This window comes from Leucopleurus acutus (genome assembly GCF_964270905.1).
Source record: "Leucopleurus acutus genome assembly, chromosome: 19".
Taxonomy (NCBI): domain Eukaryota; kingdom Metazoa; phylum Chordata; class Mammalia; order Artiodactyla; family Delphinidae; genus Leucopleurus; species Leucopleurus acutus.
The window spans coordinates 26,190,164-26,208,728 of record NC_139161.1 but is presented as its reverse complement, the minus strand read 5'-3'; the positions used below and the strand labels follow the sequence as shown (position 1 = coordinate 26,208,728).

The following is an 18,565-nucleotide window of genomic DNA, read 5'->3' as shown; positions in this document are numbered from 1 at the left end:
AGCCTCTCTTACACCCAGTAGTTTGTACCTCCCACTCCTCTACCCCTGTATTGTGCCCCCCTCTCCCCGACTGGTAATCACTAGTTCTCTATATAGGAAATTATTGTTTTAAGACAAATACATCATGAGTTCATACTAAAACTTTCTTGTTTTTTAAATTTATTTATTAATTTATTTTTTATTTTTTTGGCTGCGTTGGGTCTTCGTTGCCGCGCGCGGGCTTTCTCTAGCTACAGTGAGTGGGGGCTGTTCTTTGTTGCAGTTCCCGGGCTTCTCATTGCGGTGGCTTCTCGTTGCGGAGCATGGGCTCTAGGCACACGGGCTTCAGCAGTGGTGGCACGCGGGCTCAGTAGTTGTGGCTTGTGGGCTCTAGAGCGCAGGTTCAGTAGTTGTGACGCACGGGCTTAGCTGCTCCTCAGCATGTGGGATCTTCCCGGACCAGGGCTCGAACCCATGTCCCCTGCATTGGCAGGCGGATTCTTAACCACTGTGCCACCAGGGAAGTCCCCATACTAAAACTTTCAATTCAAATAACAAGACTACATGGTTTTACATAGCCTCATAGATCTTACATCTCTTTTTTTCCCCCAAGCTCCAAGTCCCACTGTGCAGTGACACCAATACAGTTACTTATTTGCTTTACCCCACAGCATATCAACATGTAATAATCTCAGAACAACTGTACCAACACTACTTGAAAACAGTTTAAGATTTTTTTGGCAGTTCCTTTTACTTTTAAGGTATATTCTACTAGAAATAAATAGTCAAGTTACTGTGTTTTAGTCACTTGGGATTGTTTCTTCCTGTGTGATTATGCCTTAAAATTAATTCACAGGTTTATGTCATTTTGCTTTTGATTCTTGTGATTTTAAAATTTAATAGTTAATGTACAGTGTTTATGTTTTCAAAGTCAAGTCTACAAACAAGGAATATTCAGAGAGGTCCAGCTTCTATCCTTGTCCTTTCCACCCTATTTCCTCCCTCCCTCCCCCATAGGTAACCTTGGTTTTAATATATGGTTTATTCTTGCATTTTAAATGATAGAAATATGCATATTTGTATTCCTATCTTTCTTAGCTAAATGGGAACATACTATAATACTTATCTTTACCTTTTTGCTAAGTTTAAAAAACATATTTGTGCCTGAGTTACAGTGGCATTTATCGTTGATAATATTTATTGTAGACTCTTGTAGCTAATGGTGGAAGTAGAGGTGGGGGGGTGTGGACAGCTAATAAGAATGTACTGTAGGCACCTCTCAATACCATGAGAATGACAGCCATTTGACTATAATTAGGATTACATTTGGGGTTGCCGGGTTCCATTTCTGTGTCTGTTCTTAGGCCAAACTTTTTCTTCCTTAGACCTCAGATTTTCCTGTTCTTGACCCCAGCTGGACTGCTCAAGAAGAAATGGCCCTTTTAGAAGCTGTGATGGACTGTGGCTTTGGAAATTGGTAAGAGCTTGGGAGTAAGGGTTCTCCTGCGCTAGTGGGCTCCAAAAAGAAGGTGCTGTTGAGGGTAAAAGGAGGAGCCTCAGGAAAAGGAGTTTGGGGGCCATATGTTGCTTTTCTATTGACCCATGACTTAGAGACAAGTCCTCTTCCCCTCTGCACATTATTTTCCAAGGCCTAAATGCCTCACACGGCTATGAGATGTTTAGTGGTCCATGACTCGATAGCTCTAAAGGGCTGCTTTGGACATATCCACACAAGGAAGGTTGGTTATTCCTTTCTGAATAGTGGGGAAGTTTAGACTTATTAGTTATTGCTCCTTTCTGATTTCTGAATTTTTCTTGGCTGTAGGTGCCCTCGTCATTTAAGTGAGTCAGACTTTAGACAACCATGGCTTACCTGAGATTCAAGTTTGACAGACTGCCTATCCTCATTCCCTGTTTTTAGCTTGTAGATACCTGCAAGAACTGAATAGCACTCATGGCTGTTGCCATGTGAGGTGACACTGCTTACTAATAATACCACCACTTTCATTTTTACCTTTTGGGAGTATTTTCACACCGATGATTTCATTTTGTGAACTAGATAGCAGAGGCTTTTTTTTTTTTTTTAATGATTTTATTTATTTAGTTAGTTATTTTGGCTGAGTTGGGTATTTCTTGTGTTGCGCGGGCTTCCCATGGCAGTGGCTTCTCTTGTTGAGGAGCACGGGTTCTAGGCACGCGGGCTTCAGTAGTTGTGGGTCGTGGGCTCTAGAGCGCAGGCTCAGTAGTTGTGGCTCATGGGCTTAGTTGCTCCACAGCATGTGGGTCTTCCCGGACCAGGGATCGAACATGTGTCGCCTGCCTTGGCAGGCGGATTCTTAACTAATGCACCACCAGGGAAGTCCCAGCAGAGGCTTTTTTTTTTTTTTTTTTTTTTGCGGTATGCAGGCCTCTCACTGCTGTGGCCTCTCCTGTTGTGGAGCACAGGCTCCGGATGCTCAGGCTCAGCGGCCATGGCTCACGGGCCCAGCCGCTCCGTGTCATGTGGGACCGGGGCACGAACCCGTGTCCACTGCATCGGCAGGCGGACTCTCAACCACTGCGCCACCAGGGAAGCCCCGGAAGCATTTTTAAATATATTTTGTTCATGAAGAATCTGAAGCTTAGGGAGTTAAAATGACTTCTTACGACCACATAGTTTATTAGTGAAGGGCCCTTAGCTAGCTCTTCCTTGTCCTGACTTCCTAGTGTAGATAATCTATCCTGATGTTAATAGAATAATACTGTGCTGCCTCCCTTACGTCCAGGGCCTTGAAGAAGGAGAGTTGAGTTCAGTTCACATTTTGCCCGTATCCATTCATTCAACATTTATTAAGTATCATAAAATACTGTTTACTATGGGAATACCAAAGAAGATAGGAAAAGTGATCATTCGCTTGCTAGTTATCTTTGGCCTGGTTTTTCACTTTTTGCCTACCATTCTAACTGTAAAATAGGCTAATCCTCTTTGTCCCCCTTCCCTCTCAGCAAAGACCACAAAAAGACCATTGTTTCTCTATCCGCTGTGGGTAAGACACTAAGCTTGGTGGTGAGGATGCTAGAGCCAAGAATTATGACATGTATCCTGACCTCAAGAAGCTTATAGTCTAGTAGGGGAATCAAAATATATGTACAGATGATTGAAGTACACAAAGCAGAGCATAGTAATGGCTTAGGAAAAGGACAAGTGAAGTACTATGGAAGAGAGAAGTTGAGAGCAGACTTGGGGAGATTTCACCTCTACCTTTCCATCATCTGGGCCAGGAGTCAGAGGTCTTAAGTAAAAATTAAGTGGCTTTGTCACTTATGTGCTTTGTGTTCTTAAGCAAGTTTCTTAATCTCTTTGGGCCTCATTTTTTCATCTGTGAAATTGAGATAGTAAATACACTACATACTTAATACTAGGATTTATTTAAATTATGTTGTGAATATTTCTAGCTGAGAGCTTGGTCTGTGGTGAGACCTGTAGTAAAGAAATGTCTGTTCATGTGAAGTGTTTTGTAAACTATAAAACATGTGAATATAAAACTACTCTTGGGGCTTCCCTGGTGGCGCAGTGGTTGAGAGTCCGCCTGCCGATGCAGGGGACACGGGTTCGTGCCCTGGTCCGGGAGGATCCCACGTGCCGTGGAGCGGCTGGGCCCGTGAGCCATGGCTGCTGAGCCTGCGCATCCTGAGCCTGTGCTCCGCAACAGCAGAGGCCACAACAGTGAGAGGCCCGCGTACCGCAAAAAAAAAAACTACTCTTATGTACATTTTAAATGTTCTGAAGTGGCTTATTATTATTTATAGCAATTCTTTCGGTGGAGCCTAGCTTACATATTTTCTAGTGGTCTTCCTTTCTTTTGGTAGAAAGGAAAGGGCTTTTTATTTTTTTGGCCATGCCGTAAGGCATGTGGGATCTCCGTTTCCCGATCAGGGATCGAACCCGCACCCCCTGCATTGGAAGGGCAGAGTCTTAACCAGTGGACCTCCAGGGAAGTCCAGGAAAGGGCTTTTTAAATATTGTTTCCATATCTCGGAATAGCAGGATTTGGAACATCAGATTGCACCAGTACTATGTTTATATTTGTCTCAATGTTCTGCTGATAGCTCCCTGATATCAGTTTGGAGGTGTCAAGTTCCAGACATTATATAGGTAGGACGTAAAATATGGAAAGAACAAACCATGCTTTGACCATTATGTATAAATGAAAGCACTACTTCCTTCTCTCTTTTTCCACACTCTAGGCAGGATGTAGCCAATCAAATGTGCACCAAGACCAAGGAGGAGTGTGAGAAGCACTACATGAAGCATTTCATCAATAACCCTCTATTTGCATCTACCCTGCTGAACCTGAAGCAAGCAGAGGAGGCAAAAACTGCTGACACAGCCATTCCATTTCACTGTAAGTACCTCCCTGTATCAGTAAGAGAGTTCAGTATTTAGCTTATTATAATTAATCATCTCAGTGTTAAGTCCAAGAAGCAATTTGTTATTTTTGTCCACTTGGTTGTGGTAATAATAGCAAACTTTTCGCTGTCTTTTTTTAATTTAATTTTATTTTTAATTAATTAATTTTTTTTTTTGCGGTACACGGGCCTCTCACTGTTGTGGCCTCTCCCGTTGTGGAGCACGGGCTCCGGACGCGCAGGCTCAGTGGCCGTGGCTCACGGGCCCAGCCGCTCCGCGGCATGTGGGATCCTCCCGGACCAGGGCACGAACCCATATCCCCTGCATTGGCAGGCGGACTCTCAACCACTGCGCCACCAGGGAAGCCCATCGTTTTCTTTTTTTTAAATCTTATGTGACTTAGGGACTCATGGGTCTTCTAACAAAACGTAACCAAACCCATGATGAATTATAAATGGACATCTTTGCTGAATGACTCCCAGAGCACGAGTAATGAAATATGGATGTTTTTCTTTCCCCGCCTCTTTCCTCATACTCTCTGGAAACAGTTTCATAGGTGACTAACTCAAAACCTGATGATACCTCCTATTTGGATAGCCCTTTGGATGTTAGCACTTTGTTCTCAAATGCCTTAGACCATTTCTTCCTCATGGCAACCCAGTGAGACAGGCAGAGCAAGTGCTTTTGTTTTGCACACAAGGAAACTGAGATTCAGAAAGGTTAAATAATTTGTACAAGGTCATGGGACTAGTGGATGTTACAGTAGAGCCTGGACTCAATTCTGGCTTACTCCAAATCCAGTGGGGTTTTTTGCCTGTCAGTTGGATGGGATTTGTAAATTGAGATTGGTCCTAAGGGGTAAGGGAGCTGAAGCAGACAGGGTAAATACTTAAGTTCCGTAATACTGAAGAAAAGATCCTTGATTTTCTTTCATATTAGGAAAGCAAAAATAAGAGGGAATTTCTGTATTTACTTAGAGGATTCCCTAAGTCTTAGTTTCCTTTTCAAGAAATCAATTTGTTTCCATTAATACTTTATCTTTCTTTACTTTTTCTTTATAAAAATCTCTTGCATTTTATTTATCCTCTCAGACGCTGTCTTTCTCCAAACAAAAATATTTCAGAGTCTAAATTAGGACTCGCTTTGTGTCACTTTTTTATGCTAGTATCTTATTAAGTAACTAAGAAAAACTAAATTTTTTCAGCTACAGATGACCCTCCCCGACCTACCTTTGACTCCTTGCTTTCTCGGGACATGGCGGGATACATGCCAGCTCGAGCAGATTTCATTGAGGTAAGAGAAACTTGTTTTTGTTCAGGATGAGGCTATATCTCTTACCTATAGGTTCCATACCACTAAAAAGAGATTTTCATAGCACTGTAACTTGTGGAGCCACATTTTCTCCATTTGAGTGCCTTTTTCTCATTTGTAAATATTTCTTTTAGAAAGGTAAAAGTTCTTCAGAGCAAAAACTTATTTCTTTTAAATTATTTTATTTTATTTATTTTTATTTTTGGCTGCATTGGGTCTTCGTTGCTGTGCGCGGGCTTTCTCTAGTTGGGGGGAGCGGGGGCTACTCTTCGTTGTGGTGCGCGGGCTTCTCATTGCCGTGGCTTCTCCTGTTGCAGAGCACGGGCTCTAGGTGCCTGGGCTTCAGTAGTTGTGGCACGCGGGCTCAGTAGTTGTGGTGCATGGGCTTAGTTGCTCCGCAGCATGTGGGATCTTCCCAGACCAGGGCTCGAACCTGTGTCGCTTGCATTGGCAGATAGATTCTTAATCACTGCGCCACCAGGGAAGCCCCAAAAACCTATTTCTTAAGTTTCACTCCACATCTAGGGGGTTTCGAGGTTGTACTATATCGGGGGTTGGCAAACTTTCTATTAAGGTCCAGATAGTAAATATTTTAGATTTTGTAGACCATAAATTCTCCGTTGGAACTAAACTTTGCCATTATTATGCAAAAGCAGCATAGATAATAGTAAACAAATGAGCAGACCTGTGCTCCAGTAGAACTATTTGCAGAAATAGGCAGTGGGCTGAATTTGGTCTATAGGCTGTAGTTTGCTGACCTCTGTACTATATTCACAAGTTTATAAAGAATGATGAATGTGTATAAAAACTACATGTTCTTCATTCAGCCCTGGAGTTAAAAGCCATGTGAATGTAGTCACAAGTCTCTTGATTTATCACCTAATCCGCAATTATAGTACTCTTGGAGGTAATTAAAGTTTAGCAAACTACAGACGATTTTGCTAGCCACACCCAGGTCAGCATTTTGTTCATGGCAGCTGCAATTGTAGAGCTACCTGAGAGACACTACCCCTACAGATTGTAGTCATTGAATAGAACGTGAACAAATCTACCCATTGAGCTAGGTAAGCAATATTATGGGATAAATAGAGCCCTAGATGGTGGTAAAAAGGTAGATGAATTAATGCAGGCAATTTTCTTACCTAAATATTGGTTAGGCCAAAAAGTTCGTTTGGGTTTTTCCATAACATCTTACAGAAAAACCCAAACGAACTTTTTGGCCAACCCAATACTCGAAGGGCTAGTAGGAGTTAAGTTTTCTTGAGTTAGATTTCATGAACAGACTACTTTTAGTTTTTAGAACAATATGTTTGGCTTTATTCCTGGACTCATAACTTTCTCATTTTTTGCTGTCACTGCTGCCTGAAAGCCTCTCAGTTTTCTCCCATGACTTATTTACTTATGGCAGTTGTCCTGGCCTTGTACTCCATTCAGTACTTTTTAGCACGTGTGTGTTTATGTATTTGCTTCTAAAGCATGGCTCCTGTAAAGGCAAAACTCAAAGCTGATGGATTTTAGATGGGAATTTTTTTTCCCCAAACAGGAGTTTGACAATTATGCAGAGTGGGACTTGAGAGACATTGATTTTGTTGAAGATGACTCGGACATTTTACACGGTAACATTTTATTACAGCCAGTGTTTTTATTGATTGCAAACTGTGATGACACTGTATTGGGTGCTAGAAATATAAGAATGAATAAAACATGTCTCCTGCCCCTTATGGGACCCAAATTACAGTGGTTAAGTTGCTGAACTTACCCTGTTGCTGGGATTTGACCATAATGAGAAAGATCATTTGTGATGGTGGTGAGAATGTTGATCACATAAGGGTAGTTGGGAATATCCCATCCCTTGGACTGTGTAAGCTTTCTTCTGGCTGAGATAAGCCTACACTGAGGTAATTGGTTAAATGGCCCTCACTGCCTCCTTAAAAGGAAGGGAATCAGGGTGAAGACCTTGGGACTTAAGTAACAACTGCTGATACTAGATGTTCACTATAATTTGTTATGCAAAATTTCCCATAGCAGGGGAAAAGAATGGAAGTTCAAGAGTTTTTAGACCAAGATTGGAAATCTCTTGTTTCTCAGAACTGTTGAATTTTTAGCACTTCGGAATTCTCATCTAAGATTAACCCTCTAAGGATTTATGTCAACTCTTTTGTTATAACGTAAATGGCTAATGCCAACAAGGCTTTCAAAAGTGGATGGTTAGACTTTCAGTGAATGTCTTTTTCCTTCTTTCCATTTTCAGTGAACTACATATTTAAAATAATCCCCAATCTTCTGTTTCATTTCAGCCCAGAATTGAGGGTGATGCAGTAGGTGAATAATGCTCCTTTGGATTCTGTATTTCCTAAACAACATCTTCATTGCTTTTCTTAAATGTATATCCCAGGTAGGAAAGGCAAGTTAGAATCCTTGTTGAATTTTAAATCAAGTTTTCATGTTGCATTAACTGGTCCTCTGTCACTTGAAGGGGAGTTTTATTCTTCTCTCCGCAGAAGAGCTGACTAGATATTTGTTACATCAGATCTGGGACCAAGAAAGAGTCCTCATAAAAATTTTACCTTTAGAGTTTTTTCTCTACATATTTCTTGAGCAGTGTTTTTCTTTGCAAAATTTCATTTCTCTTCTCCCACACAACTTTAAGGAAAGTCAAAGTGACGTAGATTGAACTAAAAGAGGAAAGCTTTAAAGCAAACTGCTTTAGCATTCACTAGAGCCATTGTGTTTGTTCAGTCTTCCATGTCAATCTCTGCTTTTCAACCCTGATAATTCACATTATTGTCTATTCTCACCTCGTGTGTCATTCTCTTGAAGGCAGTGTGCAGGTTGCCATTCAGTATTCCTCATCATACACACCAGCTTTAATTAAAATGGTATTGTTTCCTGGCTTGTATCTTTCTTATCCAGAATGCAAAAAAGCAGTTTCATAAATATCATTCTTTTAGATAGTATTCAAAAGTACTGAACTTTTGAAAGTCAAAATCTCTTATGTCAGTCATGGCTCAACTATGTAAGGGACTTGCTGAATCACTTCTCCAGGCCCTAATCCAAGGTCTTCATTCTTAAGCCTCAACATTATTAAGAAAACTGTAGTAATGGTTGGTATTTAATTTCACTCTTCATCCTTTGTGGAAGCATGATTTGCAATTTCTGCTGGTGCACTTATGGTCCCTTCTGTAATTAAGTGAGGGCAAAAGGGAAAAAAATCAAAAAGAAGCAATTGATTAGCAAGTTTTATTTCAGTTAGCATTTCACACCTATAACATACTTTAGTTATTTGTGTTCTTTCTACAGTTTCTACAGCCTTTTAAGTTATTTGATTCTAATTCATTTGAACTAAGAATCAGTTATTGATTGTTATACATAAGTAGTTTTTGTTTTTTTAAATTTATTTATTTATTTATTTATTATTTTTGGCTATGTTGGGTCTTCGTTTCTGTGCAAGGGCTTTCTCTAGCTGCGGCGAGCGGGGGCCACTCTTCATCGTGGTGCGTGGGCCTCTCACTATCGCGGCTTCTCTTATTGCGGAGCACAGGCTCCAGACGCGCAGGCTCAGTAGTTGTGGCTCACAGGCCTGGTTGCTCCGCGGCATGTGGAATCCTCCCAGACCAGGGCTCAAACCCGCGTCCCCTGCACTGGCAGGCAGACTCTCAACCACTGTGCCACCAGGGAAGCCCCATAAGTAGTTTTAACAGCACTTATATAATAATAATCCCTGCCTCTCCTTTCCCTCCCTTCTAGTAGTGAACTGCAAGATGTTTAGATGGGTGCTTTTTAAAAGGTGATAGCGTCATAAAGAGGTTTGGCAGGACTGGAGATCAAAGGGATGACTTGCTGGTGCCACAAAGGGATGCTTTGTTTATGGCTCTAAGTTCTCATATTAGCTCCTTTGGCAGTATGACCCACTGTCCAGTTGGGCACATATTGTTCCAGCAGTTTCTCCTGGAACTCTCAGTGAAGGGGACTAGGAGCCCAAGGAAACTAGGAGGGAATGAGAAGGAGCTTTCTATGCACACCTAGAACAGAAAGAGGGGCACATATTTTGCGCACATCAGGACAGTGATTCAACCTCAGGCTTGCTTCTGAGTCACTGTGATCTTGGGCAAGTCTTTGGAAATTTGCATGCTGTTTCTTTGTGTCCCTGGCCAGCAAAGAACAGATGATGCTGATTAGTCAGGGTGAATGTCTCCAATGAAACGTGGTACATAATTCAGATTGGTGTTATTGCCATTCCATTATACCATTATACTCCTAATATTACTGAGCATTAATAACGTTCCTTTTACGTTTCCTCACTTACAACTACTAGAAGGAAGTAAACTGTTTGGCTGGGCTTTGTATCCCATCCCCTAGAAAGACTGCATCTAGAAAATTGGGTGATGCCAGGAAGCTCTTTTCCTCACCCAAGACTTTTGCTGTGATTCACGGAATTTGTCTAATAAAGGGGGTTTAAATGGTCCATTACAGAGGCCTGGGACACAATGGAGGGACATGTAATTACATTCCACCATACCAGAAGTCTTTCAGAATGAGCCCCCAAAAGATATTGCATGTGAAGTAGTGTCTAAGGAAGAAAATAAGGAGGTTCTGAGATCCCTAAATGACACCTCCTCGTATTTTATTGAAATAAGCAGAAATTATTGGTCCAGAGAGAGAGATGCAAAAGACATAACTCGGCGCTCCCTGTGGCATGTTGTGGGATGTCAGTGCAGACACACAGCATAGTTTCCTTTTCCTTAGGGGACATCGCTCTCCATCTGCTTTCATTTGGGGAAATCTCTCCTAAATTTGTGGACTCTTCTTTCTCAGAGTTTCACAGGTGCTAAGCCCTGCATGCGGCATCTTCTAATCATTGCTGGCCCATAACCCAGGCAAGCAAGAGGCATCATGAGCTCCTTCCTCTGCACTGGGCCTGTGTTTTCAGCACTTCTCAGGGTTGCACATTAGAGCAGTTTACTCTCCTTCTATTTGGAAAGCCAATTTCAGCAAAATTTCTTGGCCAGATGTGGATACTCCCCCACTTTTTCCCCCCAAATTTTCTTTCTTTGGTCTGTATTGTCAGCCTTTAGAGCCTTTAACAATTAGTCAGTCAGAGGTCCAGCCTGGTCACTGTGCCTGTTACCTACCTATCGGCAGTGCCCTTCCCTTGATGGTGATTTGGCTGCTTCATGTTTAGGACTTTTTAGACATAAATGCTATTAATAATAATAGCTAATACGTATAGCACTTACTGTTTGCCAGGTACCATTTAAGTCCTTGACACACATGAACTCATTTAATCCTCACAAAACTCTCTGGGTTAGGTGTTATTACTATTACCCCCATTTTATAGATGGGAGAATTGAGGAGTAGAAATCTCAAGTAACTTGCCTGAGGTCAAGAGGTAACCTGCAAGTGGCAGGGCCATCTTGAGTCTGTGCTCTTAATACTGTGCTATACTTAATGTCTCTACAACCTTGAACCTTTTTTTTTTTCTTTTTAGATTTCACATTTTTTATCTTCTATAGCTTAACCACATTCCTGAGAAGTGGAAATAGATATTTTCCCATTCTGCTTTCAGAGAAATGCACAAAGGAGTGAAGTGACTTGGCTAAGGCTTCCTAGTTGCTGACTTTAACCATTAGGTCACTTGGTTGGCTTTCCGTCATAGCACTACGTGCGTACATCTCGGCCAAAATCTTTGGGGGGAAATGACTTTTAAAAAGCTTTGCTTCTGGGGAATACCTGAGTCACAGGTTTGTGCTTGTGCGCTTGCAGTAGGGATTTTGATTGGCTTCCCTGTAGTTAAGGCCTCTGAGTAGGTTTTCTTGCCAAGCAAGCAGTAGGTGCCTTCTGTCAGGAAAACAGAAACATGTTGCCAGCTATTTTGAACAATGTTAGAAATACACTGCAGTGGGAAGGAGCTGCCTCTGACTTCTGCCCACTTCTTGAAATATTTTAAGGCCAGCCGTTTGGAAACTTTGTTATCAGTCCCCAGCGTGGTCACAGGGAGACTAGTCATCCCCCGAAACTGAGATTTCAGAGGCCTGGCATCAGTGGAGAGGTTATGGGTGCTTTGGGTTTGTTTGTTTCTAAGGAGCCTCTCGGTCTTTGCCTGCTTTACTAGACCCTCCACTCACTTTAAGTAGAATATGAACCTGTGATTCTTGTTCTTTCAGCGTCTGCCTCTCATTTCTGTTCTGCCTGCTGTGCTGTGGTCCTCCCTGGGTTATTATAAGTTAAGATCTTACAATCAGTTGCTGCTATCGGAGTGTGCTTCATAAAGACAAGGGAGAGCTTCAACTATGAATTTTTCTCTGGGAGAATTCCAGTTCTCCCATTTGTTTCTCTGTGTTCCCTTCCTTCCCTTTGTTCTCCAGGGCCAGTTGTACAAGTTTAAACTACTGAAATGATCAAGCACCAGAACCATTTATCAGCAGGATTTATTTATAGAGTTTTTCTGTAACACAGTCTCTTCAGTTTTTTTTTCTGTTTAATTAAGTCATTCCCACACAAATCTCAAGAAACAACATGATAAGTTCGTGTCTTAGAAAAATTACCGAAATATTTTGTCAAAATTAGCACTAACTTCCACTGGATCTTCAGGTAGTTTCTTTCATGTTGAACTCATCTTATTATTGAGTAGATAAACGAGATAAGGCACCTAAAGATCCTGGAACATGATAAATACTCAGTGGATGTTAACTATTTACTTAGCTATTTTATTTGCTTCTCTTTCTGCCTTGAACTGTTGACGTCCTAATTTCTCTTTCTCATAAGAAGTAAAGGTAGAGTCCACTATAAAACTTGTACTTGGTTGTACTGCATGTCAGAGACAGTTCCTCTTCTCCCCATGCCTCCTTCCTCTCCCACCACATAGTTATGTAAAGCGCATCTCCACCAGCACAGCGTTCTAGAGCCTATCATTCCCCAGCATTTGTATTAGGAAACACTGGCAGGGTATGGGGCATTCTGTGGTACCTATGCTTCTATATGGAACACATGTAAATCAAGAAAGAGTTCATTTATAGAAAGAGTTCTGCAACCTGAAAAAATGTTTGAAAACCATGGCCTTAAATCTTGGACCTGATATTATTGAATTATTTTTAGTTTGTGGGCAGTTATGAGGAAAAATGAAGCAATGTTGTTTAAAATTTTGAACTTGTTAGAAATGAACAAAAGATCCATGATAGTTAATACTTTTTTTTTAATACTTAAAGTTTAAAAAGTATTGCGGTCATTCATCTCTTCAGGTCATCCAGCTAGAATTTATGTTATTTTTATCTCAGACCCAAGGGAGAATGGCCTGGATAAAGTATTCCTGGTCATTTCCCAGTGATTGAAGTTATATACAGATGTAGTGCATCTGCTCATAGCTCAGCATGCTAGATTTTGGTATTTCTTTCTTCTAATCTGAAACTCTAACAGATGTAATTTCTAGTCCATATGTTTGTTACTAAAGTTCAGACTCCTTGTTGAACTGTTTTATGAAAGCTAATAATATACATAGCAAAGCATGGTCAAAAGAGATGTTCAGGAAAAAGCAGAAATTGTTATCTATAGCGTAATCCCATATAAACATATACTTAGGAAAAAAGAACTTTACTGTAATTTACTGATACAGAAATTCACTATCCTAGGGTATTTTTGTTTCCAAGAGACAGATTTCCTAGACCAGTGCATGTGGAATAGTTAGCAGTATGAGGTTGAAAGTTTAGGACAGCTTGGGCAAAAGATTTCTTCTTGTCTTGGCTTTATTTATATGTAAGGGTTTGTTTGTTTGTTTGTTTATAGCTCTGAAGATGGCTGTAGTAGATATCTATCATTCCAGGTTAAAGGAGAGACAAAGGCGAAAAAAGTAAGTCTAGAAAACCATCCTGCCTTCTTTTGGCTTTGGACTATTGACCACATATAGCCCATAAGAGCAAGTTCCACTTGTGGCTCATCTTAGGACCTTGAGGAGTACACTTAACCTCCTTGGATCTCAATTTTTCCATCTGTTAAAAGGAGATAATAATACCTCTCCTTTTCTTGCTTTTTAACCTCCTCCTTCCTTACCCTTTCTTGATGTTTTGGTGACCAATGAATAATATGGACACGGTGTTTTAAGGAAAAAAGGAACAAGAAAAATTCAAGATATTATTAAGTTGTTACACTTAATAATGCTCTATTCTAACTGCTCAGTTTTTATGAGAAGTCTTTTATATACAAGGATTTCAAAGAAATTATGAACAAGTTTCAGTCACTCTTGGTTATTCCTTCTCTTTGCAACAGAACAAAAAACATACACTGAGGCTGAGAAATTATGGATCCCAAACCCCTATTGGATTACAGAGACTTTAACAGTTCAGAGAAGGGTATGCGGAGGATGTGTATGTATGTGTAGGCATGTTACCATGGTGTTAATAACTAGAGATACAGTGGCATCACAACAAGAAAAAGGAATGGGACTTAGGAGGCACCCTGGAGGGACCAAGACATGATCTGAAGTAAAGCTTACTCTCTGCGTGTCTGGAGTTAGCTTCCAAGAAGCGCTGAAGAAGATTACCCAGCTGTTCTTGTGAGAAGCTTCATTGCTAGTCATGAATACCTCCGGTATAGATCAGAGGTTCCAGACACGTAACTCTGCATGGTTTACCTAAATTCTGTTTTTCTTAAAACATGGAATTAGAACTAGACAGTGCTGTAGAACTCAGTAGTTGAGGTCGCTATTAGATCTTATGTTTTATGATGACCTTCCATTAAACATGCACAAGATTTATTTCAAATAGCTTCAAGGCATTCTGTGAATGTACAGTTGTAAATGTTGAGTGTGTGATCACAGATTTCCCTTAAACGGCTGTTCTCAATTATCATTTCCCTAAGCTGAATAGATGATTTTTATGATATGGACACAGATTCCCTTCTGTTTCATCTTAAGTTACAGATGTGTTTTTCACTATTTGTGAGTGCTTATTGATCTGTTCATTCATCCAGCAGATAGTTATTGAGAATCTACAGTGCCCAAGGAGAGGAAAAATATATGATGCTTGAGAGCCTAAAATTGTGCTAGAGACTTACTGACCTGCAGAACTTTGTGGGGAATGACTTCTCTGGACCTCAATATTCCCCCTTGCAGTGTTTAGGATGTCTAATGAAAGCTGTGTGTGGAAAACATTGTTAAATGTGAAACTGATTATCATATATATGTTTTTCATTCTAGAATTATAAGAGACCATGGATTAATCAACCTTAGAAAGTTTCAGTGTAAGTATTAGTTTTCCTTACTTTAAAATTTCTCCCAACATTATTGAATAGTTTTAAACAAATCATTTATGACAGTAGTTCTTAATCAAAGTTGCATATTAGCATCACCTAGGAATCTTTAAAAAATTCTGATCCCTGGGGCTTCCCTGGTGGCGCAGTGGTTGAGAGTCCACCTGCCGATGCAGGGGACACGGGTTAGTGCCCCAGTCCGGGAAGATCCCACATGCCACGGAGCGGCTGGGCCCGTGAGCCATGGCCACTGAGCCTGTGCATCCGGAGCCTGTGCTCCGCAGCGGGAGAGGCCACAACAGTGAGAGTCCCGCGTACCACAAAAAAAAAAAAAAAAAAAAAAAAAATTCTGACGCCTGACAGTCACCTCAGACTAATTAAGTCAGAATCTCTGGAGGTAGAGCTACAGCATCTGTATTGTTTTAAAGTCTTCAGGGCAATTCTGTTGCATCGTAAGAGTTACAAACCATTAATATGTGGTCAATAACACTAGCATGAGAATTCTTTTTTTTTTAATTAGTATAGTAATTAAAGCATGAATATTAATGGATCATTTTCTGGAACTGGATAGGGTTGTGTTTTGGAATTATATGTTAAACATAAAATAACTTTGACCATCAGGTTGTGAAAATATTTTTATGGAAAAAAATTAACAGAAAATGATAGCTTTATTTTGCATGGTCGGGGCAAACAAACCAGAAAAGACATTAGCATTGTATGATGATGAAATAAACCTATGATTTTTAAATGATTGCTAACTTTGACTTTACTTTTAAATATTTGGCAATAACCTATGCTGGGCGGAAAGAGTCTCTGTACTTTTTCTTCTTCTACACTGTAGAGTTTGTTCAGAACATAAGAATGATGATATCATAATAATTGCAATATTTATATATGTTTATAATAGTTATATGTCACAAGACTTTTTTTGTAAAAGTACCTAATGATTGTGCTTCACATGCTAATTGATAGAATCTTATAGGGTTTGACAGTCTGTGCCAGGAGGGTTCAGGTCAGCCAGTCTTGGGTTAAGTATCATTTAATAGAGTCATGGTCATAAGTAGGTTACATTATATGTCCTTTTTCACTTTCCATTACACACATTATGGTGTTTTGATGATGTCACTTCTAATAGTTACATAATGTGTTGTATAGATACCTAAATATATAATGAAGTGCTTAACCTGTCTTTTATTATTAGATCTTTAGCTTATTTTCAGTGTTTTTCTAATCATTATAAATAAAGCTAAGGTAAACTTGTTTGTGAATAGAGCTTTGTCTGTATTTAGAATTGTTTTTTTAAGATAGATTCCCAGAAGTGGAATTAAATAGGTCGAAGAATATGATTATTAAAGATGCTTAACACATGCTGCCAGATTGTTTCCTAAAAGATGGTTTTATCAATTTATATTCCTTCTAGCAGTATGCAGTATTGCCTATTTAACCTCGTCCTCATCGAGAGCTGTGGGTTTGCAAAAATAACCCAAGGTCAGATCTCCCTTGCCCTTTCTGTAGACAATAATTGGTCACGTTCTGATAGCCACAGTAGTGGGTTCCTTTGTCTGAATTCCTGGGCTTTCCACAATAGGTCAGTTGATTTTAACCATTACACAGTAGACCTTGACTCTTGTATAAATTCTGTTCTCAGCTGGTGGACAGAGGTCAGTTTAGCCTCTTTATTCTTTTAACTGTATTTCTTACATACAGAGCTGAGAGGAAGCTCTGTTGCTTCCGAGAAAGAAGTGGTATGTGCGTTGTGGTTTGAGAGGTCTTCAGTTGCCATTATACTGAATGTACATGTGACCTTAATATGTAGGCATAGGAGTTTTTTTCATCAAATTAAAAAGTTTTACTCCAGATGTTTCTGTATTATCCCTATAGAGGGGGACGGGGGGGTTGGTGGTGAAAATAATCAATTTGTGGCTGCCCATCAAATCAGCTCCTAGAATTTGTGGGCAAGAATTTCTCCTGCAAAGAAAGAGATTCATCTGAAAAGAGGACTTGATTTAAGTAACTGTCATAAGTGATAGCCTGTATCTTTAGCCTGAGAGTGGACAAAACTAGCCTAGTTACTCTTATTGAAATGACTGAGTAGCAGTTCGAGAGTTCCTGGCCGCTCCAACCTACCAGTTACTATTGGTGGGTTTTACTACCCATCTTTTTTTGCTGATAGCTCTTTTTATTAGAAATTTGGTCAGTAGTGATCCTCAAAGTTGCTGATCCATGTGGGTATCCCAAATGGCATATTTGACCCTTCGCTTCCATCATAGTTATCAAAATATAACTTCATTTAGTAGTACATTAAGTTGTGGTACCTAATTAAGTTTAGAGAAAGGCAAAATGACCCATGTAGAAAGTGAAGAAATAAATGCCTCATTTGAGGATACGTAATTACAGAGATTTTTATTTTTGGTGGAGCGTGCAAGAGATCACACTTTTTCCAGGTTAATCTACCTCTTCTAGATGAATTAGTATGTCTGCACTTCCCTTGTTCTGCAGAAGTTATTTTTTATTTTTTTAAATTTATTTTATTTGTTTATTTTTTTTTTGGCCGCATTGGGTCATTGTTGCCACGTGCGGGCTTTGTCTAGTTGCGGCGAGCGGGGGCTACTGTTAGTTGAGGTGCGCAGGCTTCTCATTGTGGTGGCTTCTCTTGTTGCGGAGCACGGGCTCTAGGCGCGTGGGCTTCGGTAGTTGTGGCATGTGAGCTCAGTAGTTGTGGCTCGCAGGCTCTAGAGCACAGGCTCAGTACTTGTGGCACACGGGCTTAGTTGCTCCGCAGCATGTGGGATCTTCCCGGACCAGGGCTTGTCCCCTGCATTGGCAGGTGGATCTTAACCACTGCACCACCAGGGAAGCCCTCTGCAGAAGTTAATACCAGAGATTTTGCCCCACATTGTTTCTGAGAACACACAACCTAATCATCTTTCCCGTTACTGCCAGTACTTCCTGCCCTTGTATAGATTAAGAGGCAGCAAGGTGTGGAGGTCTCCAGGGTGCTCAGCAGTGCAGATGCTCTCCAGTGATAACAACCTCTCTGTGTCATAGTCACTCTGATTCTCTTATCATTATGATTAGTGTGCTGCATTCTTAGCTTTCCAGTTTGCTTCCTGTCATTGGTAAGTTAGTCATATGAGGTTAGGAATAATGTTCTTCCATTTTACTTCTTGTAAAAAAAAAAAAGCAAAACTTAGAGATCTTTATATTCTTTACTTTCTCTGTAGTAATGGAACGGCGGTATCCCAAGGAAGTCCAAGACCTTTATGAAACAATGAGGCGATTTGCAAGGATAGTGGGGCCGGTGGAACATGACAAGTTCATTGAAAGCCATGCATGTAGGTGGTTTTTTAACCTTGAGCAAATATTTGTGTGTGTGTTTCTATATAAATAGTAGAGATAGTGGTGTGTTTTATGTGAAGTTCTGTAAATAAATAAGTGGATTTTTTTGTATTTCTTCCACTTTATTACTATGAGATTAATTTGGGACTTTGGGGGTGGGAGAAAAGAGCTTAAAAAGCCTAGTGGCTTGTTTTCCCCTCAGATAAACAATAGTTTAGTAGTTTTTCCCCCTTTTTATTATGGGAGTTTTCAAATACATGCAAAAATAGAGATCATAGTGTAATGAACCCCATGTGTCCATCACCC

At 40.3% G+C, this 18,565-nt stretch overlaps 1 protein-coding gene across 1 annotated transcript in view; it reads left to right on the top strand.

Moving 5' to 3' along the window:
* Window positions 1-18,565, top strand: part of TADA2A (transcriptional adaptor 2A) — a 47,256-nt gene that overhangs the window by 19,621 nt on the left and 9,070 nt on the right. The window contains exons 5-11 of the mRNA XM_082860118.1: window positions 1,365-1,456; window positions 4,207-4,364; window positions 5,574-5,662; window positions 7,224-7,296; window positions 13,460-13,523; window positions 14,868-14,911; window positions 18,145-18,255. Coding sequence (XP_082716244.1) covers window positions 1,365-1,456; window positions 4,207-4,364; window positions 5,574-5,662; window positions 7,224-7,296; window positions 13,460-13,523; window positions 14,868-14,911; window positions 18,145-18,255 — 631 coding nt within the window. The remainder of the gene's footprint in view (window positions 1-1,364; window positions 1,457-4,206; window positions 4,365-5,573; window positions 5,663-7,223; window positions 7,297-13,459; window positions 13,524-14,867; window positions 14,912-18,144; window positions 18,256-18,565) is intronic.